This window comes from Trichechus manatus, unplaced genomic scaffold, assembly GCF_000243295.1.
Source record: "Trichechus manatus latirostris isolate Lorelei unplaced genomic scaffold, TriManLat1.0 scaffold00057, whole genome shotgun sequence".
NCBI classification, from domain to species: domain Eukaryota; kingdom Metazoa; phylum Chordata; class Mammalia; order Sirenia; family Trichechidae; genus Trichechus; species Trichechus manatus.
The window spans coordinates 866,991-891,765 of NW_004443993.1; the positions used below are offsets into that span (position 1 = coordinate 866,991).

General features: G+C 53.3%; 2 protein-coding genes across 4 annotated transcripts; both read left to right on the forward strand.

Moving 5' to 3' along the window:
* The first annotated feature begins 367 nt into the window (after positions 1 to 367).
* ODAD3 (outer dynein arm docking complex subunit 3) lies at positions 368 to 8,587 on the forward strand. Of its 2 annotated transcripts, XM_004378320.1 has the most exons (13): positions 368 to 611; positions 2,096 to 2,217; positions 2,303 to 2,380; positions 4,185 to 4,352; positions 4,434 to 4,535; positions 4,629 to 4,754; positions 4,963 to 5,085; positions 5,653 to 5,805; positions 6,752 to 6,912; positions 6,997 to 7,153; positions 7,577 to 7,732; positions 8,190 to 8,274; positions 8,469 to 8,587. In XM_004378320.1, the coding sequence occupies exons 1-13, from the start codon at positions 368 to 370 to the stop codon at positions 8,585 to 8,587; spliced, it is 1,794 nt and encodes a 597-aa protein (XP_004378377.1). The 2 variants fall into 2 exon arrangements, with proteins under 2 accessions (XP_004378377.1, XP_012411648.1); XM_012556194.1 differs by lacking the exons at positions 2,303 to 2,380; positions 4,434 to 4,535.
* A 986-nt stretch (positions 8,588 to 9,573) lies between these two features.
* Positions 9,574 to 21,648, forward strand: RGL3 (ral guanine nucleotide dissociation stimulator like 3). Of its 2 annotated transcripts, none has more exons than XM_023733097.1 (19): positions 9,574 to 9,606; positions 10,060 to 10,173; positions 10,777 to 11,000; positions 11,157 to 11,210; positions 11,393 to 11,607; positions 15,035 to 15,183; positions 15,267 to 15,482; positions 16,136 to 16,239; positions 16,349 to 16,433; positions 17,522 to 17,578; positions 17,690 to 17,776; positions 17,919 to 17,951; positions 18,034 to 18,155; positions 18,864 to 18,959; positions 19,059 to 19,127; positions 19,198 to 19,312; positions 19,990 to 20,142; positions 20,229 to 20,343; positions 21,530 to 21,648. In XM_023733097.1, exons 1-19 carry the CDS (start codon positions 9,574 to 9,576, stop codon positions 21,646 to 21,648), a joined length of 2,160 nt encoding a protein of 719 aa, XP_023588865.1. The 2 variants fall into 2 exon arrangements, with proteins under 2 accessions (XP_023588865.1, XP_023588866.1); XM_023733098.1 differs by having other exon boundaries at positions 19,216 to 19,312.
* The last annotated feature ends 3,127 nt before the right edge of the window (positions 21,649 to 24,775 follow it).

A 24,775-nucleotide genomic window follows, 5' to 3' on the forward strand; every position in this document is an offset into this window, starting at 1 on the left:
GGAAAAGAAAGTTTCTGCAAAACGCCCACGAAGCCCCGGCAGGGGAAGTAAAAAGAACACGTGACACCAAAATACCCTCCCCTCACCATCTTGCCGACTGGTTCTGCCCCGCCCCCTGTTGGGACCGCCCCCTCCGCGCAGCAGCGGCCAATGAGAGCGGAGGCGAGGAACGCGGGCCGTTTCCTTGGGAGCGCTCTGGAGGAAGGAGGGGGAGGCGGTTACCTAGCAACCGGGATATGCTGAGGAGCCCTGCCAAGCTGTTGGAAAGCGCATTCCCAGAGCCGGAGGAACAGGAACTGGATCCTGGACAGGAGTGACTCCTAATTGCCCCCCCTAACCCTTAGGGGCTCTCGGCCCCAGCCTAATCATGACATCTCCTCTGTGCAGGGCGGCTTCCGCCAATGCTCTGACTGCTCAGGACCAAGTTTCGAAGCCCTCCTCCAAGGTCAAAGGCAGTCAGTCTCAGGCCAAGGCCCACCACCCAAGAGGCAAGGGTGCAGCTCAGGCCTGGTACCCAGTCCATTCCAAATCGGGACACCTCCACCCCAGCGGGGTGAAGCCCGCTGTGCACACACAGGTGGCTGAGTTACAAAGGAAGATACAACTGTTAGGTAAGATGGCTGTAGCGGGCAGAGAAGGGCCAGAGGTCAACAGTGTCCACCCAGTCCTCTCACCAGGCACGGTGAGACCAGTGCATTTGGACCAGATGGTCAGCTTCTAGAGGCAAACATTCATACACACTCGCGGTTTTCCTCTTTTAAAACTTCTGCTGGGCTCAGAACCGAAGGGACTGTATTTCACACCACTGTGTAATTTCAACTCTTCTATCACGCATGGAGAGGGCAGTGGGTGGTTCAGTGGTAGAATTCTCGCCTTCCATGCAGGAGACCCAGGCTTGCAGCCATCACCCATCTTGCAGTAAAGACTTGCATGTTGCTATAATGCTGAACAGGTTTCAGTGGAGCTCCCAGACTAAGACAGACTAGGAAGAAAGGCCTGGCAATGTATTTCCGAAAATCTGCCAGTGAAAGCTCTGTGGAGCGTAACAGATCCATACCGTTGTTCAAAGGGTAGCCATGAGTCAAGTGCCAACTCAAAGGCAGCTAGCAACATCATGCGTGGGGTAGTTAAGAGCATGGATTCCAGCGCAGATTTTCTGAGTTCAAATCTTAGCTCTGTATATACTAGTTGTTTGACCTTGGGGAACTAGGAGTAACCGAATTGCTCTCCGTTTCTCCATCTGTAAAATGGGGGTAGTAACGGTACAACCCCACGTTGTTGTTGCTAAGTGCTGTCAGTTTGGTTCTGACCGATAGCGACCTTATGTATAACAGAACAAAATGTTGCCCAGTCCTGCGCCATCCCCACAATCATTGCTGTGTTTGATAGCATAGTTGCAGCGACTGTGTCAATCCATCTCATTAAGAGTCTTCCCCCATAGGCTGTTGAAATGTGTAAAGTGTTTAGAATAGTGACTGGCACATAGTGAAAGACTATATAAGTATAAACCAGTGCTTCTCAGTGGAGGGGGCGATTTTGCCCCCCAGGGGACCACTGGCAATTTCTGGAGACATTTTTGGTTGTCACATTTGGTGGAGGTAAGTTTGGGATGGTGGTGCTCCTGGCATCTAGTGGGAAGAGGCCAGGGATGCATTATAACGCAGAGGAAAGCCCCCACCACCACTACCACAAAGAGTTATCCAACCCCAAATGTCATCATGCCAAGGTTGAGAAATCCTGGTGAAAACTATCATTGTTATTATTGTTTTTATTATTATTAGGAGGTAATCTTCCGTAGTGATTGAAGGTGTGGGCTCAGGAGTGAGATTGCCTGTAACCCTGAACACTTTGATCAGCCTCTCTGAGCCTCAGTCTTCTCATCTATAAAATTGGTATGATAATAACACTTGTTGGCATATGATAATTCGATACCTATAAAACTCTTAGTCTGGCATCCAACACATAATAAATGTTCAAAGTGAAGTATTGTTGTAACATTAAGTGGATGACTACAAAAACATCTTCCCTCTGGGAAGCTTCCCCTCCCCACTGCAATGATGCTCTGCTTGTGCCTGCTCACCTCACCTGCCCCTAGAGGGCGACAGGAAGGCCTTTTATGAGAGCTCCCAGTGGACCATCAAGAAGAACCAGGAGACCATCAACCAGCTCGGTGAGGAGACCAAGGTGCTGCAACTACGGCTGGCGAACCTGCTTCAGGTGCAAGTGCAGAGACAGGTGGAGGGGGGCACTTCCTCAGCAGAGGCGGCCTGAATGAGGGGTGACCAGTCTCCTCTCCCTACAGGGAGATGAGAAAGTGGTCCAGGAAGTGATTCGGGAATGGAAGTCAGAGAAATCGTACCTGAAGAACAGAACAGGCCAGGTTTGCTCTCCTCCACTGACCATCCCCCACATCTCCAGCTGGGTCCCCACCCAACCTCCCCACTGCATTTCCTGTCTCCAGTCTCACTCTCTCCAATTCTTTCTCCACACCAGCCACCATTCATTTATTCACTCAATGAAATCATTATTGCATGCCTACCGTGTGCCTAGGATGGGATCAGGTGTTGGGGATCCCCAGTGAACAAAACAGACCAAGTCCCCACTCCCAAAGAGGTCACATCCTAGTGGGGGATACATACAAAAAAACTCCAAAATAACATGTATTAAAAACAAGGTAATTCCCATTAATGAGAAGAGAAATAAAAGAAGGTGATGTGATAGAGGGACTGGACGGGCAGGGGTTTGCACTTTAGATTGGATGGAGGTCAGCAAAGACTTCTGTCTCTAAAGGAGGTTGAACTGAGAATGGGCCAGCCAGGAAAAGATCCGGGGAAGAGCACTCTAGGCAGAGGGAACAGCAAGTGCAATGCAAAATTCCTGAGGCAGGAACAAGCTTAGAGTGTTGGAGATACAAAAGGAGGCCAGTGTGGCTGGAGCCAAGTGGGTGAGGGGGTATGGTAGGTGAGGTCAGAGACGTATTGGGCCTGGCAATGATGAGGAGTTGGGATTTTATACTAAGAAGCAGTGAAGTGGAAAATGGACTGTGAGGAGGCAAGAGTGGAGGCCGGGAGGAGGTCATCCAGGTGAAAGATGGTGTTGGCAACAGTAGGATAAAAGTGATGAAAATGGAAGGAAAGAGATATCTACGGGGGGAATATTTGAGGTAGAACACAGAGAATTTGCTGACAAATTGCATGTAGGTGGCATAGAGAGAAGTCAAGGATGACTTCAAGGTTTTAGGTTTAAATACCTGGAATGATGGAGCCACCATGAGCTGAAATGGGGAAGATGTGAGAAGAACAGGATTGGCGATGACCAGGAGGTCAATTTGGGGCATGATGATTTTGAGGTGCTTGTGAAGGTGTCTGGAATCCCTGGGTGGTACAAACTGTTAACACGCTCGGCTGCTAACTGAAAGGTTAGACTTTCTAGCCCACCCAGAGGTACCTTGTAAGAAAAGCTTGCCAATCCACTTCTGAAAATCAGCCACTGAAAATCCTAGGCAGCACAATTCATTATGACACACATGGGGTTGGCATAACTCGAGGCTGATTTGATGGCAACTGGTAACTGGTGGAAATGTAGACAGAGTATGTATGCATATATGGGCTTGTAGTTCAGTTTGGAGGCTAAATTTGAATCATCTCAGTGTATCAAACCCAAATCTATTGCCATCAAGTTGATTGCAACTCATAGCGACCCTATAGGACAGAGTAGAACTGTCCCATAGGGTTTCCAAAGCTGTAATCTTTATGGAAGCAGACTGCCACATCTTTCTCCCACGGAGCAACTGGTGGGTTGGAACCATCAATCTTTCAGTTAGCAGCTGAGCACTTAACCACTGTGCCACCAGTGCTCCTTCATCTCAGTGTATAGGAGGCCTGTAAAACCCTGAAACTGTTGAGGTCACCAAGGGCATGAGTGTGGACAGAGAAGAGCCCCAAGGACTGAGGCCGGGGCCCTGTCTCCAAAGGCAAAGGAGACTGAAAAGGGGCAGCCAGGGAGGTGGGTGGAAAACCCAGGAGGGGGATCCTGGAAGCCAGGAGAGATGAGAACCTGCAGGAGGAAGCCGAGCAGATGCTGAGAAGAAGCCAAGGCAGTTGAGGGCCAAGATATGGGAGAAGGAAGGGAGGAAGGACTAGGTGGGGCTCAGGCCCCTGCTCTCGCTACCCTCCCTGCAGCAGGCCCTGGAGCTCCTGGACCATCGGCTGAGTGAGAAGGTGAAGCAGCTGAACTCCCTGCGACACGAGGTGGAGTTGCGGCAGAAGCGGCTGGATGAGCTCCAGCTGCAACACAGCCTGCGTGAGCTCGAGATGGTCGAGGCGCAAGATAGCAACACGGAGGTGGCCAAGGTGGGGCCAGCGAGGCCTGCAGGGCGGGGTCTTGGGAGAAGAACGAGGAGGGGGACTCAGCCCAGCCTTGCTGCCATCTAGACCATGCGGAACCTGGAGAACCGCCTGGAGAAGGCCCGGATGAAGGCGGAGGAAGCGGAACACATCACCAATGTGTACCTGCAGCTCAAGGCCTATCTGCAGGTGGGGACCAGGACTAGGGGACAGTAGAAGCGAGGAGAGCAGGCCTGGAAAAGGACAGCCCAGTCACAGGCCAGCCCCATCTCCCACCCCCAGGAGGAGAGCCTTAACTTGGAGAACCGTCTGGATGCTATGGAGGCTGAGGTGGTGCGGACGAAACACGAGCTGGAGGAGCTGCATCTGGTGAACCAGGAGGCGCTCAACGCCCGAAATATCGCCAAGGTGCCCGCCCGCCTACCCCCCGGAGTCCTATCCAAATACCTTAGGCTCCCGGCCGCAGAATCCGATCCTAAACTGCCCCCGGGCCCCTGCCATCTATCTCCCAGGATCCCGTGGCCTGGCCCAGCTGGCTAGGGACTGGGCCCGCGGCTCAGGAGCGGAGCTGCTGACGGTGCCAGCCGGTCCCCCGGCTTCCTTGTCCGCCTCGCAGAACCAGCTGCAGTATCTGGAGGAGACGGTGTACCGAGAGCGCAAGGAACGGGAGCGCTACCTAACCGAGTGCAAGAAGCGAGCAGAGGAGAGAAAACTGCAGAACGAGCGCATGGAACGCAAGGTGAGCTCGCGCAAGGGTGCGACCAGGGCCCGGCCCTCCTCGGCGGCCCCAGCCACACCGCCCACTCTGCCCTGCCCTGCCCTGCTTCGGCCACGCCCCTAGTTTGGTCCAGACCGGAGACCTTTCCTGGCTTTGGATACTTCTGCTGACCCCGCACCCGCCCTGACTCCACCCCCACCTCCGGACGGCCCTAGATGCTAGGCTTCCTCCCACATTCTCCACAGGCTCCTCACTGCCTCATTTTGCATCCAGCCCTCCTCTTCCTCGTAGGCCCCATCCGGAGCCTCCTCCACTTGACTCCGCCTCCTGCCCTAAATCTGACTCTCTCTAGCTGGCCGCTGCCGGTCCCGCCCCCGTTCTCGGTTCATCTGCGCTCCCCTCAACCCGTCCGGCATTCCTGACCCCTGGCTGGGTGCCCTTATTTGGCCCCCTTTTCCACGATGGCTCTTCTGGCCCCCCCAGCCGAGTCTCCTCCCTCTCCCTGACCCAGTCGGAAACCCCTTCCCCGCCTCTGCGCTAACCCCTTGTCCGGGCGTTGATCCGGGCCCTGACCTCAACCCGGAACAGACCCAGCGCGAGCACATGCTGCTGCAGTCCGACGACACGATCCAGGACAACCTTCGCGCCAAGGAGCAGGAGCTGCTGCGTCGCTGGAGCATGTACCAGATGGAGGTGATCTTCGGCAAGGTCAAGGACGCCACTGGTGTGGCCGACACCCACGTGAGTGCTGCCCGCATCCCGCCGTGCCCCAGACCTTGCCGGAGCCGTGCCCAAGCCTACGAAGCCAACACGTTGGGGAGTTCCCTATATACCTCACTTCCCCTCCCTGCATCTACTGATATTCCTCAGCACACAAACCTGCTCTCCTCTTAAAAGATATCCCCTCCTCCTTCCAGCTACTGCCTCATTTCTCTGCCGCCCTTCACAGCAAAACCCACAGGAGCTGTCTACACTGACCACCATTTTCTGTCCTGTTCTCTCTTATACCGGATCTGGCATGCCAGCTCCTCGAAGACTGTATTCTGTGTCTCCAGCGCCTGTAACACGGTCTAGCACACAGTACACAGCTGGCACTCCTCATAAACTGTGCAAGCAGACTCCCCCACCCAGGATCCCGAGCTTTGCAGTCTCCTCAAAATATTCTAAGTCCCTCTCTGGTGCCTGGTTCTGGCTGGCTAACATCGATGTCTGGCTGGACCCTCCTCCTGCTTCTCCCCTTTGGGTGCTCTCCAAACTTCTACCCCTCTGCCACAGCATGGGGTCGATCCCTGAGGAGCTCATCCTGGGGCACCATGGCTAGGCCCCTTTCCAGAAGGGTGGCCTGGTGAGCAGATCGCTCCTGCTGGCTGGTTTGCTATACCTCCAAGGGCTGGGCAAGACTGGCCACGAGAATGTTGCTGACACATTGGTTTTGAAAGGCAGCTATGCTCACCACTACACTAACACTGCTCCGGACGCTGGTTTTGAGTGACTCAAATTCCTTAGACAAGAAAAGGCCTTGCAAAAATTTGTCCTGGGCTGCACACGTAGCCACATAGCCCCCAGCTTGCTGGGCAGAAGCCCCCAGTTTAGGCGACCTGTCCTGCGTCCCTGGGAGGGAGGAAGAGGGGTGACTCTGTGCCTCTCCCAAGACCCTGGCTCTGACTGGGGTCTGGGCTGCCCGTAGTCCGTGGTACGGCGGTTCCTGGCGCAGGGCGACACCTTCACACAGTTGGAGACGCTCAAGAGGGAGAACGAGGCGACGCTAGTCAGGCTGAAGCAAGAGAAGCAGGGGCTGCAGCGGGAGTTTGAACGCCTCAAGTACTCAGGGGAGACCACGCTGGTGAGGTGAGGCCTCCGTGCGCCACGAAGGAGGGCGAGGGGAGTATGCATCGGTGCGCTCCAACGGCGGCCTCTCTCACTCCCTGCTAGCGAGCAGAAGCTACATGCCGAGCTGCAGGGGCGCCTCAGGACCGAGGAGCAGCGGCGCACTGAGGCACAGGAACAGCTAGAGCGCACCACGCGGGCGATGCAAGTGGCCAAGGCGGGCCTCGAGCACCTGGCGGGCAAGCTGCTCTACATCACCGTGGTAGGCCTCGCGCTGCCCCGCCCCATCCCCTGTCCAGGGCGTCAGAGGCCTGAGAATCCAAAACTTCAGAATCCCTGCCCCACCTCAAGCCCGCCTCCACCAAAAATCCCACCCAGCCCCCACCCAAAACCTCAGAGACCCCATTCAGATCCAAGCGAGGCCCAAGACAGACGCCCACTTCGTATGTCCCGCCATCAAGAGATCCCCTGACTCGAGTCCTGCGGCTCTGGAATTCAGAGGCTCTGCCCTCACACTAGTGGCCCTTCACTTCAGAGGCCCCGCCCCACACAGCATAACACCACCCCTGTGGGTGGTCCCTCGCCTCAAAGGCTGGTCCCTGAGAGGAAAAGCCCTGCCCCCTGCGTCCCTCGCCCGGGAGGCCCGGCTCCCTCCGGACCGACCCGGCTCCGTCCCTGACCTCAGGAGGACAGCCGCTTCGCGGGAAAGGAGCTGGATCCCCAAACGGCCAACTACTTGCCGGACCTGCTGGGGGTGGTGGAGGAAAAACTGCTGAAGCTGCAGAGGCAGCTTGAAAGCCTCGACCTGCCGGAGATGCTGCAACACATCGCAGATCGTGAGGTACCCACGCCGTCAGGGGGCAGGGCTCTGGAGACCAGGGGGTGGGGCTGAGGGTGCTGGGCTGGGTCGGAGAAACCAGGAAGCCGGGGGTGGGCGACCCTCGGGAGACCAAGGAGGAGGCCAAGGAGCCGGGGATGAGCCTGAGAGACAGGGGGAAGCCAGGGGAGCTGTGAGCAGGCCCAAGCAGACCAGAAAGCGGGGTTAGGGGGCAGGGGTCTGGCGTCAGAGGCCAATGGGTGGGGCCCGAGAAACCAAGGGCGGGCCAGGGAGGAGGGGGCGGGACTGGGTATCAGGTGCAAGCTGAGAACGAGGGAAAAAAACCAACAGGGGGATTGGGCAGTGGTCTCTGTCTGGAATCAGGATATATCTCGAAATGGGATGGGGATGAAGGGAAAAGAGAACTTCCCTGCAACCCCTGTCCAGCCCACACTCCTCTCCCGCGCCTCCCCCCATTCAGTTTTACGCCAGCTTAGAGGGAAAGCTGCCCCTGCACAACACCCGCATTGATCTGCCCCTTGTCAGCTCCAAGGACAAGTTCTTCGGTCAGTGAGGGCAGGAAAAGGGGCGGGGTGGGGAGGGCCTAAGCCGAGGAGCTTGATCTGAGGCCAGATTGACGACCAAGGTGGGGCGGGGGCGGATGGGAGGAAGAGAGGAGGTGGGGGCCTGGAGGAGAGGCCGCAAATGGGGACCAGGACACCCTTCCATACCCCGCTTACTCGTCCCCCGCCACCGGCAGACGAGGAGGAGAGTGAGGACGACGACAACCACGTGGTGACTCGCGCAGCCCTCAAGATCCTTTCCCAGAAATTCATCGAATCCCGCAGCAAGAAGCGCAGTCGCTCGCGGAGGTCCTAGACTCGCTTTTGTGTCTACTTGGTGCCTCCGATTCCCTTCGGAGTCCTCGACCGCTCTGGGCCCAGCCTCAGGCCCACGGGCCTCTTCAAGGGCTGAATCGGCCCAGACAGATTGTGGAGCCAGCCGGCGGCGTGGGAAGGAGGGGAATGGGGCCTGGCCGGACGTTCCCACAGTAAATCTCCCCAGGCGGAGCCCGGAATCACGCAATAAAGGTCACCGACCAGCCCCATGGGTATTTTCCTCTCCTTGACCCAGTGCAAGAGTCCTTGGGTGATGCAAACAGTTAATGCGGTTAATGCACTAGGCTGAAATGCTGAAAGATTGGAGGTTTGGGTCCACCCAAAGACTCTTCAGAAGAAAGGCCTGGCAATCTACTTCCAAAATAATCTGCCATTGAAAACCCTGTGGAAGACAGTTCTACCCTGACACACATGCCATTGCCATGAGTAGGAGTCGACTGGGCAGCTGGTTGTCTGACCCAGTACCAGCCAAGAGACGTCTGCCCGTCAAAACCGGGTGCCACAGACTCAGGCCTCTCTTGCCTGGGGTGTAAGGAGACCCCAATCAAATGGTTACACAGACTGAGCCCTCCCTCAAAGATGGTAGATACTCCCATACCTGGGGCAAATCAGCCCTCCCCAGCTGAGGACAGAGGACTCTCTGGGGACACACACCTGCCTCCCCCGCCCCCCACATAGCCATACACACTAACTCCCTTGCACCTAGGGACCCAGAAGCGACCTTTCTCCTAGAAAGAGATGTGTCCTTTCTCCTGAGGACAGATTGACACACACCTACTAGCAGGGGTCCCATTGGCCTGGGCCGGGCCCTGGGGTCTGGCTGGGCCACAGGAGAGCGGTGGATCCGGCCCATTTCTGCTGTCCCGCCGCTCCGCTCCGCCCCGCTGGAGCGCCCTGCCACTGCCCGGCACCCGCCGGCCCTTCCGCCTCAGTCAGCGGCGCAGCGGAGCGGGACAGGCGCCGGCCATGGATCGGACAGTGGGCAAAGAGCTCAACCTGGTAAGGTGCGGAGGACTCCGGACCCCACACCCCTGGCGACCGCCAGGTCCAGAAACTCCAGGCCTCCGCCGCTTAGACCCTTATCTCACCCTTCCCCCCAGTCAAACCATTCGGAACCGCGCAGGAGTCCCCACCTCCGGTCTCAGGTCTCCTAACCCTGAAAGTGTCTGGTTACTTTTGAGGATGGGGGCGGGGAGCCCGGAGCGGGTCTGCGGGAGTGGACAGAGACTCAGTCAGCTTGGACCCTGGGACATCCCCAAAGCCCACCCCATGCCTTCAGGACGGCGCGGAGGGGACTTCTCTGGCTTGGGACCCTGTCCCAAGTCCCGCTGACTCGGGCTCGGAAGGGGGCAATCGAGCTGGAAGGCCGGGCCTGAGTCTGCGCGGGTGAAGGGGCGCCGAAGCCCCTGGCTTCGTTCCCCTCGAATGCCCTGAGCCCGACTCCGCGTCCAGGCGCCGCTACAGGACTGGGGCGAGGAGACCGAGGACGGCGCGGTGTACAGCGTCTCCCTGCGGCGGCAGCGCAGTCAGCGCTTGAGCCCGGGGGAGAGGCCTGGGGGCAGCCAGGTGAGGAAGGGGTTGAAGGGTGGTGCGGTCAGGTGAGGGCGGGGCTGCGTGGAGGGGCCTGGGAGTCACCAGGTCAGAGCGGAGCCTGGGCAGCCAGATGAAGCGGGCTGCAGGAAGGGCGGGGCTTAAAGGTGACCAGGCGAGGGTAGGAAGGGGCCTAGGGGCGGCCAGGTGAGTGAGGCGGCGCAGTTGCGGAGCAGGGCCTGGAGGCAACCTGGTACCGGCGGAACTGGACCGCTGAGCCTGGGAAAGCCAGGTTTAGTGGGGCGGAGCCAGAGGGAGGCGTGGGGTTTAGAGGCTGCAGGTGAAGGCGGAATGGGGCGGAGGGCAGGGCCTGGGAACACCAAGCAAAGCGCTACCGGGCTGCAGAGCTGACAGTAGCCTGAGGGTGACCAAGTAAGGGGGAGGCAGAGAGCAACGCCAGGGAGGATGAGGGTGCCAGGGGGCAGGGTGGGAGGATACTTTGTGGACGAGGCAAAAAGAATGAACCCAAGGGCCCCGCATTCAGAGGAAGGGACGGGATCAGATGCAAGGGCGGTGCATGAAGGAATGTACGGAGGCGCCACCCCTGCGTGTGTGTCTCATCGCCATCCTACCCCTCAGGCACCCAACCGCGCTGCAGACGCTTTTCTCCATTACCGCACGAGCAAGGTGCGAGCGCTGAGGGCGGCGCCGCTGGAGCGGCTGGTGCGCGAGCTGGTGTCCGGAGACCGCGAGCAGGATCCGGGATTCGTGCCCGCCTTCCTGGCCACGCACCGGGCCTTTGTGCCCACTGCCCGCGTGCTGGGTCTTCTGCTGCCGCCGCCGCCGCCGCCGCTGCCGTCGGGGTCAGTATATACCTGGACTCCATGTTTCTAGCCCCAGGTCCCCACCTGGATAAACCCCTCAGGTTTTAAACCAGGAACCTCCTCAACCTCAGAGCCCTCGCCGTAAGCTCCTTCTCATCCCCTCTTCGTCATCTGATCAGAGGGGGCTCTTCCCAGGGTAAAGATCAAGAAGACGGAGGGACAAGAACTGAACTTCAACAAGAACCTGAGGTTGGTCCCAATTGGGGTGGGGTGGGGGTCCTGGAGGTCCAAGGTCAGGCCTCAGGGCTACAGGGTTGGATAACCTGAAAGTCCAGGTTGGCTAATAAAAGGTCAGAGGTCAGGTTTGAGGTTTTGGGCAGGTGAGGTCCAGAGCTCAGGGCTGGGTTCTGAGGCCCAACCCTTCTTGCCAGGGCTGTGGTGTCCGTGCTGGGCTCCTGGCTTCGAGACCACCCTCAGGACTTCCACGACCCCCCTGCCCACTCGGCCCTGGGCAGCGTCTGCACCTTTCTGGGCTGGGCAGCCCCAGGGGGAGCAGAGGCCAAGGAGGCAAACAGGCTGCTGGGAGATTTCTTGGAGGAGGCTGAACGGGAGCAGGAAGAAGAGGAGCAGCCTGACCCGTGGGCAGGTGAGGGTGAGGGATTGTTCGGACTGGTGAGCACTACCCCCTCCAGGGACCTTTTCTCCCCTCTCGGAGCTACAGACCTGGGGCTGGTTCTTAACTCTGTCTGAGCCTCAGTTTCCCCACCTGTAAAATAGGATAATAACTTTTTTCCAAAGTATTAGCATTTGTTTAGCACCCTCCCCTCCCCCTCAATCCTAAATACAAAGTTACTCCACCATTGGGTCAGGATGCCCTGTGTTTCTAGCTACAACCATTCCACTCCCACTTGACTTAGGAGCCACAAGGACCTGCGTTCAAATCCCAGGTCTGCCACTTGCTGACTGTGTGACCTTGGACACGTTGCTTCACCTCTCTGAGCCTCAGTTTCCTCATCTGTGAAATGGGGATGATAACAGTTTTTACCACACTGAGCTCTTTACTCATTCAGCAAATATTTAGCTACTGGCTCTAGGTACATAATGATGAACAACAGCTCAGAGTTCCCTGGTGAAGACAGTAAACAAGGAAATAAACAGTAAGGGCTTGGCACCATATCTTGGCAAATAGTATTATTTTTATTGTTGTTATCTCTAATTCTTAATTATTAGATATCTACTGCTTATAATAAAATATATACAAGAAGTTATACTGATATTTTCTTCTAGAGTAGATGTCAGCAAACTATCTAACCCTTTACAAAAAAGTTTGTTGACCCTGTTGTTGAGCACTTTGGGGGTAGGGGTATATCCATATATATACTTCATTCAGGTCTTTGTTCAAATGTCACCTCCTCAGAGAAGCCTTCCGTGACTTCCTCAACAAAAATATCCTCTCCCCTTGACTTATTTTTCTGCATCACTACCTTTTACTTGCTTCAGTTCTGGCTTTTGCTCATCTGCCTCATGGACTGAGTGCATGAGAGCAGGACCACATCCTTCTTGTCTCTAACTCTGTCTCCAGTGGCAGGTACAACTCAGTTTTGTTGACTGAATAATTACCTCCTGGCTCAGGGGTCAGCCCTCTCCATGCCAACAGCTTATAAAGTATCATCTCTCACCCATCTGTGTTTGATCTCATCCCTATTACAAAAAGCTTCTATATCCCTAATCCCCATCCTTTAATCCTCAGATTAAAGTGGCTACATTCCTCTCCATTTTACAAAGCAGCAGCCACTTCTTTATTCCCGAGGACAAATCCCAGCTGTTTTTATATTTTTATTTACCCTTCTCCACTCCTGGTTACTAAGTGTCTTTCTCCCCCTGCCTTCAAGAGTTCATCAATTTATTTCAAGTCATCAGAGATTAACAGTCCAATGTGGTAACCACAAGCCCCATATAGCTATTAAAATCAAATTTAAATTAATTAAAATTAAAGAAAAATAAACATTCGGTTCCTCAGTCACACCAGCCACATTTCAAGTGCCCAGTAGCCACTTCTGGCTCATTGTGACCACATTGGACAGCACAGAGAGAGAACATTTCCACCATCGCAGAAAGTTCTAGTCAGAGTACCGTCCTAGGCTCTGAGTTCTTTGAGGGCAGAGAAGAAAATGAAGATTGAATACCTACTGTGCACCAGACTCTGGGACACACTTTATTTTAATATCTTCTTGTTTGAGTTTACTTTTATTATGGAAAATTTCCAATGTACCAAAACAGATTAGTACCCTCGGATGTCCCTCACTCATCTTCAACAATTATCAATTTGACCAGTTTGTTTGTTTTCTAGGAGGATGTTCAAGTAAATCCCAAATTTCGTTGTGCCTCTAACTGACAAAGACTTTTTTGTTTGTTTGTTTTTTATATAACTTTCATACCTATAATCATTTCTAACAAAACCAGCAATAATTCCTTCATATCAAAAACACCCAGTCCATATTCACATCTCCCCATCATCTCTAAATAGTCTTTTTACAGTTATCACTTCAAATCAGAGTCCAAAGATGATGAGCCACTCAAGACATTTGGTTGTTTGTCTCTGAGGTCTCGTTTATTCTATAACAGTCCTCCCTCATGTTTTTATTTAATGCCATTTGTCTCAAGGAACGTCCCACATTCTGGATTTGCCTGTTTGCTTCTTCATGGTGTCATGTAGCATGGTCCTCTATCCTCCATCCTCGCTCTGAGATCTAAAGCTTTGATTAGATTTAGGTGTACTTTTTTTTCCCATAACCCATTTTTCTAAATTAATATTTTGCAATGCTACCTTTCCTAAACTGAAATGAAAGACAGCTCACTTAAAAGATCATTTAAAAAATAATATGATACTGTAACTGTCACTTGAAGGAGAAATAAAATGAAAGTAGTGTACACAACCATGAACTATGGTTTTCGGTATGTTACTGCTTGAGTAGGTCTCACTAGGAGACACAATGAAGTGGTCCAGTGTCTTTGCTTGTCATGGGATCACGGTGAATGGAACCCCTGCAAACACTGACTAATACATGGGTGTGCGGTGATGACTCGGACACAGCAGCAAAGATGATAGTGACATTGTTTTCCAAAGTGGTGACTAACACTCAAAAATTCCAAACAAAACAAAGTCCAGACTTTCATGGTTTGTATTTATGAGCAAGATAGTCAAGTTCTAGGTGCAGATGACTGTAAACAGATCTTTCTAATGATGTGAATGCCTGGAGGGACTTTTGAAGACTGGTGACAAGTCTAGTCCCCACAAAGCAGAATCCCCAGCATCCTGCCCCTCATCTTGGCACATCCAAAAACAAATCTAGAAACTTCCAAAATGTCCCCTAGGAGCACCACCATTTAAACTCACTGGGGTAAAAATCACATTTATTGACCACTTTGTAGCAGTTTGATATGTATGATCTCATTTAATCTAAAAAAAAAAAAAAAATCAAGATGAAGAAACCAAGGCACAGAGAGGTTAAAAGACTTGCTTTAGCTTACACAGCAAGCTGAGTGGACAAGCCATGAAGTTATACCATCGCTCCCAAAAGAAGGCAGACGAATCTTATCCTAAAACAGGCTCGAAATCATAAAACTTGATTTTCTACTCCAGCCTTTGAACACTTATCATGCCCATTCTACCATTTACTGAAACTGTGATCTCGGGCCAATGGCTCCGTGCCTCAGTTTCCCCACTTGTAGAAGGTGGATAAATAATAGCATCTCCCTCTCTGGGTTAGTGTGCTAGGTTAATCCAAGCTAGGCACTCAATGAAGGTTAATGTTGCTGTTGCATTCCCAGGGTTTTTATTCTTCTTGTTAGGTGCTTGGAGTCCATTTCAACTCATTGTGACTCCATGTAACAGAGTAGAACTGCCCCATAGGGTTTTCTTGGCTGTAATCTTTATGGAGCCGACTGCCAGATCTTTCTCCTGCGGAGCCGCTGGGTAGATTCCAACAGTCAACCTTTCAGTTAGCAGCCAAGCCCTTAACCGTTGCGCCACCAGGGCTCCTGAGGGTTCTTCCCCACCATGCTCCCTTAAGGACCTCCCGGAGCTGCCCAGACCTGGCCAAGCTCCCCGGAGGGCTGCATGGAAGAAGAGGAAGGATTCCAAGGATTTGTGCCGAAGGGCCCCGAGCTCCTGGACTTCAGCGTGGACGAGGTGGCGGAGCAGCTGACCTTGATGGATGTGGTGAGGACCCGGAACCCGGTCGGGGCTGGGGGTGCGGTGAAGTGGGCCCTGCTGAGCTCTGCCCCTCCCTCCACCCCGCCCAGGAGCTCTTCTCGAGGGTGCGGCCCTGCGAGTGCCTGGGCTCCGTGTGGTCGCAGCGGGACCGGCCGGGGGCTGCGGGCACTGCCCCGACCGTGCGCGCCACCGTGGCCCAGTTCAATAAAGTGACGGGCTGCGTACTGGGCTCGGTGCTCGGGGCGCCGGGCCTGGCCTCCCCGCAGCGGGCGCAGCGGCTGGAGAAGTGGATCCGCATCGCCCAGGTGAGTGCTGGGCTGGAGGAGGCGCGTGGCACGGCGGCGGAAGGCGGAGGAACCGGGGTCTGTGAATGGGGGTAGGGTGGGGCCGGGGACAAAAGAGGGACTCTGGGGCTGGTCTCGGGATAAGAGGATAGGATGGGGGGTTGGGGGAAAAAGTAAGACTGGGGAAGAACCAAATCAAGGACGAGGCTGGGGTCCCGAAAGAGACTGAGCAGAGCGGGACAGGGGCCTCTGAGCTGGAATGAAAAGGGAGAAATGGCCCGGGTGTGAGTAGAGGGCTCGGCGAGGGGTAGGAGGGGAAAGGGGGGACAGTAGGGGAGGGAGCCTGGGAGAAGGTTGATACCTGGGTGAGACTTGGGTTCAGGAAGGAGGGGTCTGGGCCTGGGAGAGATGCTGTGGGTGGGTCTAGGGCCCTGGGGGTTCGAGAGATGTAAAGGGTAGGCAAGGGGAGAAACCAAGGTGGGAAGTGGAGGCTGGGGAGAGACTGGGGCTGGAGGAGAGAGGAGGGGAGGGGACTTCTGGGGGAGGAGGCTTAGTCTTGGTAGTTTTGTCAGATGTGGGGCAAAATGTAGGGGTCAGAAGTGACGAGGTTAAAGGTGGGTCTTGCCTGGGGGTCAGACATGGGGTCTGACTAGCGCCCCCATCCGGCCTCTCAGCGCTGCCGAGAACTGCGGAACTTCTCCTCCTTGCGCGCCATCCTGTCCGCCCTGCAGTCTAACCCTATTTACAGGCTCAAGCGCAGCTGGGGCGCGGTGAGCCGGTGAGTAGGACTGGGAGTGGCGGGAGGCGGCTGCTGGGGTGGGACCTCCTCCTCACACCCGCTTTGACCCTCCCAGCCTCTGACCCCTGACCTCTCTCTGGTGCCCCAGGGAACCGTTATCCACTTTCAGGAAACTTTCGCAGATTTTCTCTGATGAGAACAATCACCTCAGCAGCAGAGAGATTCTTTCTCAGGTATGGATGCGTAGAGCCACCGGGATTCCAGGCCCAGGAAGGGGACATGGGTCTGGGCAGGGTATCTGCCTTGTCATTGTCATAACATCCAGTGTTCTTTCTATATACCTCAGGAATGACCCTTCTTTTGTCCGGGCCCCATTGCCTCTGCTTTCCCCCTAATAGCCCATTCAGTGACTGCTTTGTTTATTCATTCAACAAACACAAGAAGTCTCAAGGAAAAGGTCACTTGAGACCAGACCCATAGCAAATAGTGAAGGGAAAAGAAAAAAAAAATGATGCTGGGAACTTTACCTTGATAACTCAAAATGGTATGCCAACAAGTCTGGTTCACTGTAGGCCAGACTTAGGTTGTATTTGCAACAAATATCCCACTTCAGAGAGGTCCTCCCTGAGCCCGCCATCATCTCCAGCCCACCCTACTAAGTGCCCTCATGACTGTGCTGTTACAGTGTTGTTGCCCATGTCTCCTACACTCCTGTCTACTCCAGGAGGCCGGGATTGATGTCTGTTTTGTTCACTGCTGGGTACCCAGCACCCAGAATGGCACCTGGCCCACAGTAGCTGCTTAATAAATATCTGTTAGTGAATGAATGACTTAAGTAACGAGGGCTCCAGTAACAAGGAGTCTTGCACTAAGCACCTACTGTGTGCTAGGCACTGTGCCAGAAGGTTCCATTGTGACCCAGACACTGTTTCTGCCCTGGGCGACTCAGTACCATGACAGCTGCCCCAGAAATTCTGTAATTACCAGGCAGAGCAAAACTCTGAAGACAAGATTCAGGGTGTTCCTAGGGTATCCCCAGCTGGCCTGTTCCATCCAGGCCAGGCACAGGGTTCTCTCCTGTCCTGGCACCATAAGCCCCACCTCCCGTCATCCCTGCTGCGCTTGCCCACTGCTGCCTACCTGCTCCCTGCCTGCCTCTGGTCACTTTTCCCCCGGGTGGTCCAGTTCCTTGGGCTTGGCCTTTACAACGGGCTTGTGATTGTTGAAAGCAAAATGGGTGTATATGGTGGGTCTCAAGGCTCTGCCCTGAGGGAGGCGTCAAAGGAGACCTTGGGTCCTCTCAGGCCTTCCTCTCCCCCAGGAGGAGGCTGTTGAGGTACCCCAACAGGAGGACACTCCCCGAGGAAGCCTGACTTCAGTGAGTGATTCAGTTTGGAATGAGGGACAGGTGGGACCCTCAAGGAGGGGAGTGAGAGGTAACGGGGAGGTCATTGATGATAGAGAGTGACTGGAGCTCTGGGGCCTGCAGAAGCTGTCTTCAGGTCCTGTCCCCTACCTCGGTACCTTCCTCACGGACCTGGTTATGCTGGACACCGCCCTGCCAGACATGCTGGAGGTCTGACCCCTGACCCTTGACTCCTGACCACAGCCCCACTTCCCCTTAGCTCCGTGGGCCTCCTGATATCCCAGCCTCGACCCTGACCATTGTTCCTTGACTGGGGAGTCTCTAGTTAAGACATACTTTGTCTAATGCCCAGGGGGATCTCATCAACTTTGAGAAGAGGAGGAAGGTGAGTGAGCACTGGGGTAGGTGTGCAGAGTGCTCAAGGGTGGGGGCTGGTCAGGGTGGGATCTCAGAGGCTGCCCCCTCAGGAGTGGGAGATCCTGGCCCGCATCCAGCAGCTGCAGAGGCGCTGTCAGAGCTACTGCCTGAGCCCCCACGTGCCTATCCTGGCCGCCCTGCGTGCCCAGCGCCAGCTCAGCGAGGAGCAGAGGTGATTACTGAGGCCTGGCCCCGCCCCACCCCAGCAGGCTCTGGACCACAACACTCTATCCAGCTTACCGCATTCCCCTCTCCAATTCCTCCTGGGCCCAGACCCCCAACCTGTGACCTTTCTTTGTCACCAGCCCAACTGAGGGCCCCATCAACCTCTGACCCCAAACTTTGACCCTGTTGGACTTTCTGACTTCAACCTTTGACAGTCATCTGGCCATTCAACTCAACTGTCCCATCTGCTCTCTTACCCAACTTCTGACCCTATCTTACCCTTGGTCCCATTTGTGACCCCCAAATCTGACCCTCTGACTCCAGTCGTTGACCCCCAGTGCTGAGTAACTGACTGTGAACTTTGATGTTTCTTTGACTGTCCAAGTCAATTAACCCAATTATTTCCTTTCATTCCATGGAATCCATGACCCGAACCATTGACCTCAGTGATTACCTGACCCCAGTCTGACCCTTGACCCAATCTGACTCCTCAGTTTCACCGTTTGAGTCCCCATATGGCCTGCTAACCATGTCATCCCATCTCATCCCTGAGCCTAATAATAAGACCCTGGTGCCCTACTTGACCCCCATTTGATACCCTGATCCTGACACTTGATGCCCCCCACCCAAAACCCAACTCCCAACTGATTCTAACTCTTCATCCCCTCTGCTTCCTGGCCTCAACCCACCGTTCATCTGCCCCTTGACCTCTCAGTTACCGCATCTCCCGCGTCATTGAGCCGCCGGCTGCCTCCTGCCCCAGCTCCCCACACATCCGGCGGCATATCAGCCTCACCAAGCGCCTCAGTGCGTGAGTCTTGGGGTATAGGGGGTGATGTGGGTAGAGGTGTGCAGGGGCTGTTCCTAGGCTGAGTCTGACCTCAGCCTCATCCCCTGTCCCCATTCTTAGGAAGCTGTCCCGAGAGAAAGGCTCGTCCCCTGGTGGGAGCCCCAGGGACCCCTCATCTCCCACCTCCAGGTGAGGATCTCACTTGGTGGGAGAGACTGGAGACAGCAGCGTCAGGGATGGAACAGCCACCCCACCTCAGGCTCTGCATCTGCCCCAGTCTGTCTCCAGGCTCCCCCCCATCCAGCCCTAAAACCAAGGACCCTCCTCTTGGCACTCCCACAGCCTCTCCAGGGCCCCGAGGCCCTAGCACCAAGGTACCAACTGCTTGCGTGTGTGCATGGGGGACTTTGGGCACCCAGGGCTGTGTGTATGTGTACACGTGAGATCGAGGGCCCAGGTGTGGACATTGAATGCATACTTGGCTGAGCACCCTGGGTAGATGTCCAGAGGATCGTGTGCTTCTCCATGGCCCTGTCTGAGGGATTGTTGTACCAATCTGAGCTTGGGCACAGCTTGAGACCCATGCATCTGCTGCCCACAGGGCACTCTGGGGTACAACCTCATACTTTTACAAGGATGCATGTGCCCCCAGGAATCTGCATATTTAAAGAGGAAATGTGGGCATGGATATTGGTGGGACCAAGAGTGGGACTGTTTGTTGAACAATGGTTTGTACGTATACAACCACTGTGAGTACGTGTGTAGGCACTGCTTCCTGTGTACACGGGATTCCTTGTGCGTTTATTGGTCATGTGTAAGTTTGTTGTCTAATAGGGAACCAAGGTCTGTATGTGATGCGATTGAGTGTACGTGGGCGCTCTGATTGTTTGTCTCAGACTTTGGATGTGTAGGGGTTGTGTGGTCTGTGTATACATGGGACTGTAAACAGAGGCCTTTAGGATACATCAGTGCAGGAGAGGCTGCGTGCTCCCCCACCCCTTGGTATTGGTTGCTGAGCCAGGCTGCAGCCTCTACCCCCCACTGCCTACAGCTGCCCCTGGGTCCAGACATCCCAGGCCCCCGGGCCCAGGCCTTGCCGCTGAGTGGCCCTCACGTCCCCCTCTCCGGGCAGCAGAGCTCAGATACCCGTGTCATCCGCGTCAGCATCGACAATGACCACGGGAACCTGTACCGGAGCATCTTGGTGAGGGGCTGGGCCAGGAGCCTGCTGGGGAAACCCTGCTTTTTGGCGTGGTCCTCACACCTCACTTCCTGCCCTTGCCTTCCCAGCTAACTAGTCAGGACAAGGCCCCCAGCGTGGTACAGCGAGCCTTGCAGAAGCACAATGTGGTCCAGCCCGGGGCCCAGGACTACCAGCTCTTCCAGGTCCTTCCTGGGGACAGGGGTGAGTAGGGACAGCTTGGAGCCTAGGCTTGGGAGTGCGTGGGAGGGTGGCAGAAACCAGGGTCCAGGATGAAACGAAGTTACCTGGGCTTACAGGGCCATGAGGTGGGTCGTGCTCAGAGTAAGGGTAAGATGATTTTCCATGAACTCAGTGGCAGGGTTGGGGGAAGATGCAGTAAAATGGCTGGGCTGAACTTACATGAGGTCATGAGGTTGTCCAGGCTCAGTGTGAAGAAACCCGAAAACCAAACCAAACCCATTGTCATCAAGTCGGTTCTGACTCACAGTGACGCTAAGAGGGTAGAGTAGAACTGCCCCATAGGGTTTCCAAGGATATAATCTTTACAGAAGCAGATTGCCACATCTTTCTCCCACAGAGCGGCTGGTGGGTTTGCTGGCCCTTTAGATAGCAGCCGAGTGCTTAACCACTGTGCCACCAGCACTCCTTAGTGTGAGGAAGGGGACCATCAAAAGTTGTTTTTGTGCAGTGACTAAGCACTTGGCTGCTAACCAAAAGGTTGGCAGTTCGAATTCACCAGCCACTCCTTGGAAACACTATGGGGCAGTTCTCCTCTGTCCTATAGGGTTACTATGAGTCGGAATCGAGTCAACAGCAACAGGTTTGGATAGGGAAATGAGATTGTCCAGGGTCAAAGTGGAAAAGGGAATGTAGAAAGTTGTCTGGGCTTAAATTTTAAGGTCATGAGGTTGTTGAGGCTCAGCCTGATTGGGTAGGACGCTGAAGGGAGACTGGGCTTGCAGTTGTGAGGAAATGAATATGTCTAGACTCAGCATGGGGACCCTGAAGTTATCTGGGCTTGGGATGGGAGAGGGCCAAATGGTTTTGAAATTCAAGGTAGGGGAACACGAGGTTGTTTGGTGTGGAGGGGAGAAAGAGGTTGTCCAGTCTTTGAGAGGGAGAGGCAAGGGGTTGACTACTCATGCTGAAAGGCATAGCATGAGGATGGCTACACATGAGGAAGGATTATGTGAGGTTTTTCAGGTGTTAAGTGTGAGGGTTTGGAGTAAGAGCTTGTTTAGGCTCATGGTGAGGTTGGCTCAGCACTGGCTGGAAGGACTCAAAGTTGTTTAGACCTCAGGGTATATGGTAGAATGTTACGTAAGTCCTCTGTGGGGGAGGCATGAGGTTGTGCAGGCCTTTCACCATCATCCCCACCCCTGGCCAGAGCTCCTGATTCCTGACAATGCCAACGTCTTCTATGCAATGAGTCCAACTGCCCCTGAAGACTTCGTGCTGCGGCGGAAGGAGGGAGCTCGGCACCCACCCTCTCTTTCCCTAACTTGAGGTGGGCCTCCCCTCCCTCCAGGATACAGACCCCATGGGCAGCTTGGGGCCTGACTTATATCACCGCCGAGGCAGAGGGCTCTTCTCACCAAAAGCCCTCATCCTCCCATAGATGCCATTTTGCACTGTACCCTGTGACCACCCCTCACTGGACCACAACCCTTTGACCCTCTTGGCACTGGGTCCTTGTTCCAAGGACATCAGCTCACGGGATGGCTGGTGGAGAGCTTCACCTCATAAATATAGAAGGAGGCGGGGTGTTGGGGGGTCAGACCCCTTCCCAGAGAAATCTTGTAACTGTTGGAGACACATCAGAACTGACAGAAGCAGATAGTGAGCAAAGTTATGAAACAAGAGTCTTGTTTGTTCTTCATCAAGATAAAACACACACACAAAGAAAAACTAAGAGCTCTGTCTTAGTTATCTAGTGCTGCTGTAACAGAAATACCACAAGTAGGCAGCTTTAACAAACAAATTTATTTTCTCACAGTTTAGGAGGCTAGAAGTCCGAATTCAGGGTGCTGGCTCTAGAGGAAGGCTTTCTCTCTCTGTCAGCTCTAGAGGAAGGTTCTTATCTCTCCTGAGCTTCTGCTTCTGGGCAATCTTCATATGGCTTGGCATCTCTCTTCCCCCATCTCTACTCTGCTCGCTTTTTTAATCTCTTTTATATCTCAAAAGAGATTGACTCAAGATACACCCTACACTAATCCTGCTTCATTAACATAACAAAGACAACCCATTCCCAAATGGGATTATAACCACAGGCATAGAGGTTAGGATTTACAATACGTATTTTTTGGGGACACAATTCAATCCATAAGAAGCCCTAAGAGAGCAGCTGGGTGAGGCATGCCCAATGCCACAGAGGGGATATGCCTCTTCTTTGCCACGTATATGGGAGAGTGAAGAAATGAAATTCCATTGGCATAGCAGACAAGTCGTGTCATTATCCCTGACTCAGTAGGGGCTAAAGAGGAGGAGAGGAGTAATGGGGTAGGAAGAAGAAGCAGAGAAAGTAGAGATGAAGTGAGCTGTAGGGCCAACTGCAACATAGCGATAATAATAATCACCCCACTTATGAACTCCTGCTATGTGTTGGTCATCAACTAGGAGCTTTACATCTCATTGTATTACTCAAGGTTCTTTCTGTTCTAAGTGGTCAAGAACCCAGTTCAAACAGGCTTGTGCAAAAAAAGGAAATATAATGGTTCATGTAATTGAAATGTCCAATGGGCCTGGATTCAGACACAGTTGAATCCAGGGACTCAAAAGATGTCATTACGATTTTGTCTCTGTCACTCTGCTTTGCACCGAGAATGAGACTGTCTGTTGATCTCCCCAAATCCAATCACCTTCTTCCATGGTAATAGAAACTCTGATTTTTAGTTGGCCACCCAAAGTAAAAACCACATCTCTTGTCTCTCTTGCAGCAAGACATGGTCTTATGACTAAGTCCTAGCCAATGAGACGTAAGGGGAAAGGATGTAGACAAATTCCAGGTCCTTCCCATAAGGGCAGGGGTATATCCTACCCTTCCCCCATTTCTGCCTTCTGCTGGCTGGAATGAAGATGTGCAGTGAGCCATCCTGGATTGGAAGGTTCTTACTCTCTGAATAGCCAAGCAACAAGCTGAGAGACGCCTAGGCCTCTGACACCAGGGAGCTGCCATATTGAATTGCTGCTACTTGGATCATTATGTAAGAGAGAAATAAATGTCTATCTTACTTAAGACTCTTGTTATCTGGGTCTCTATTACAGTAGCCAAATAAATATTTAAATTAATACAGCCCTACTCCAAGACAAGGTCACCCCTTATGGGAGCAGGGCTAAGCTTACATCCAACTAGCTCAGCCCTTCCATTCAAAGAGAGCCCCTCTTTCGTATCACTGCCAGCTAAAGTCCCAGAGCAGATGCCCATTGGACCAACTTGATCATGTGTTTACCCTTGAACCAATCACTGTGTTCAGATTAATGTAATATGCTAATTGAACAGGCCTGGGTCCTGTGCCCTCCCCTTGAGCTGGTAGAAAGGCTTCAGATCACAGGAATGAAGTCTGGAGGGCACATAAATGGAAATTAAAATTGGGTACTATTACTAGTAGGGGAATGGCCAGTGAGTAGGCAAAAAACAATATCTAGGGTGCTGAACATTGTCCCTGAAGCAATAATGGGGGATGTTCAGGCACTGTCTGGGGTGAGAGAGAAGATAGAAGAACCTAAACATCATGTAAGATCTGATAAAAGAAAATTCTAAGGCCAATTACAGGACACAACATGCTACTTTACAGGCTAATTTTTGTTTAATTTTGCAATGAATATTAAGATCATTTGGTTGCAAAGTCACATCCTCCTTGAGCTAGTTTAAACAATAATTGCTAACCTTTACCAGAGGCATTGGTGGTTCAGTGGTAGAATTCTTGCCCTTCATGCAGGAGATCCAAGCTATTACCCTGAGATACTCTTTGAACCTTGAACTGAAACTATCCCCTGAGGTCACCTTTTTAGCGAAATAACAGATTGGCATACAAAATAAAGGATCTTACCCATGAATACTCCAAAAGGTCAATTACCCTAAAGCAAAGATGAGAAAATAAGGCGGCTGGGAAACAAGAATACTGGAAACAGAACAACCAGAATGTAATTAAAGAGCATGTTGACACATTGTGAAAAATGTAACTAATGTCACTGAACAATTTGCATAGAAAATGTCAAATGGGAACCTAGTTTGTTGTCTAAACTTTCACTGAAAACACAATAAAATATTACATAAAAAAAAAAAAAATCCTATGGATCACAATGGCCCGAGGCAGCATTTCATTCCATTGTGCCTGAGGGCACCACGAGTTGGGAGCCAACTCAACAGCACCTAACAACAACAACCTTTACTGAGTGCTTTCTATGTGCCAGGCACTATTGTAAGAACTTGACAAAATCCATCTCCTTTACTCCTCACAGTAGCCCTGTGAAAAAGGTATTATTATCATCACCGTTTATACACGAAGAATCTGAGATTAGGGAGGATTAAGTCACTTGTCCATGGTCATGTGGTAAATACTTGGCGAGGCTGGGGTTCAAACTAGAGTGATCTGATTCCAGGACGTATGCACTTAACCTCTGGGCTGGTTTG

What these genes read in the sequence shown, in the direction of transcription:
- RGL3 (XM_023733097.1), top strand. Translation starts at nt 9,574, where the DNA reads ATGGATCGGACAGTGGGCAAAGAGCTCAACCTG. An exon ending in AGTGGATCCGCATCGCCCAG is followed by an intron (nt 15,483 to 16,135) that starts GTGAGTGCTGGG and finishes CCGGCCTCTCAG; the next exon opens with CGCTGCCGAGAACTGCGGAA. An exon ending in CAGCTCAGCGAGGAGCAGAG is followed by an intron (nt 18,156 to 18,863) that starts GTGATTACTGAG and finishes TTGACCTCTCAG; the next exon opens with TTACCGCATCTCCCGCGTCA.
- ODAD3 (XM_004378320.1), top strand. Translation starts at nt 368, where the DNA reads ATGACATCTCCTCTGTGCAGGGCGGCTTCCGCCAATGCTCTGACTGCT. An exon ending in AAGGAAGATACAACTGTTAG is followed by an intron (nt 612 to 2,095) that starts GTAAGATGGCTG and finishes ACCTGCCCCTAG; the next exon opens with AGGGCGACAGGAAGGCCTTT. An exon ending in GCAACACGGAGGTGGCCAAG is followed by an intron (nt 4,353 to 4,433) that starts GTGGGGCCAGCG and finishes GCTGCCATCTAG; the next exon opens with ACCATGCGGAACCTGGAGAA.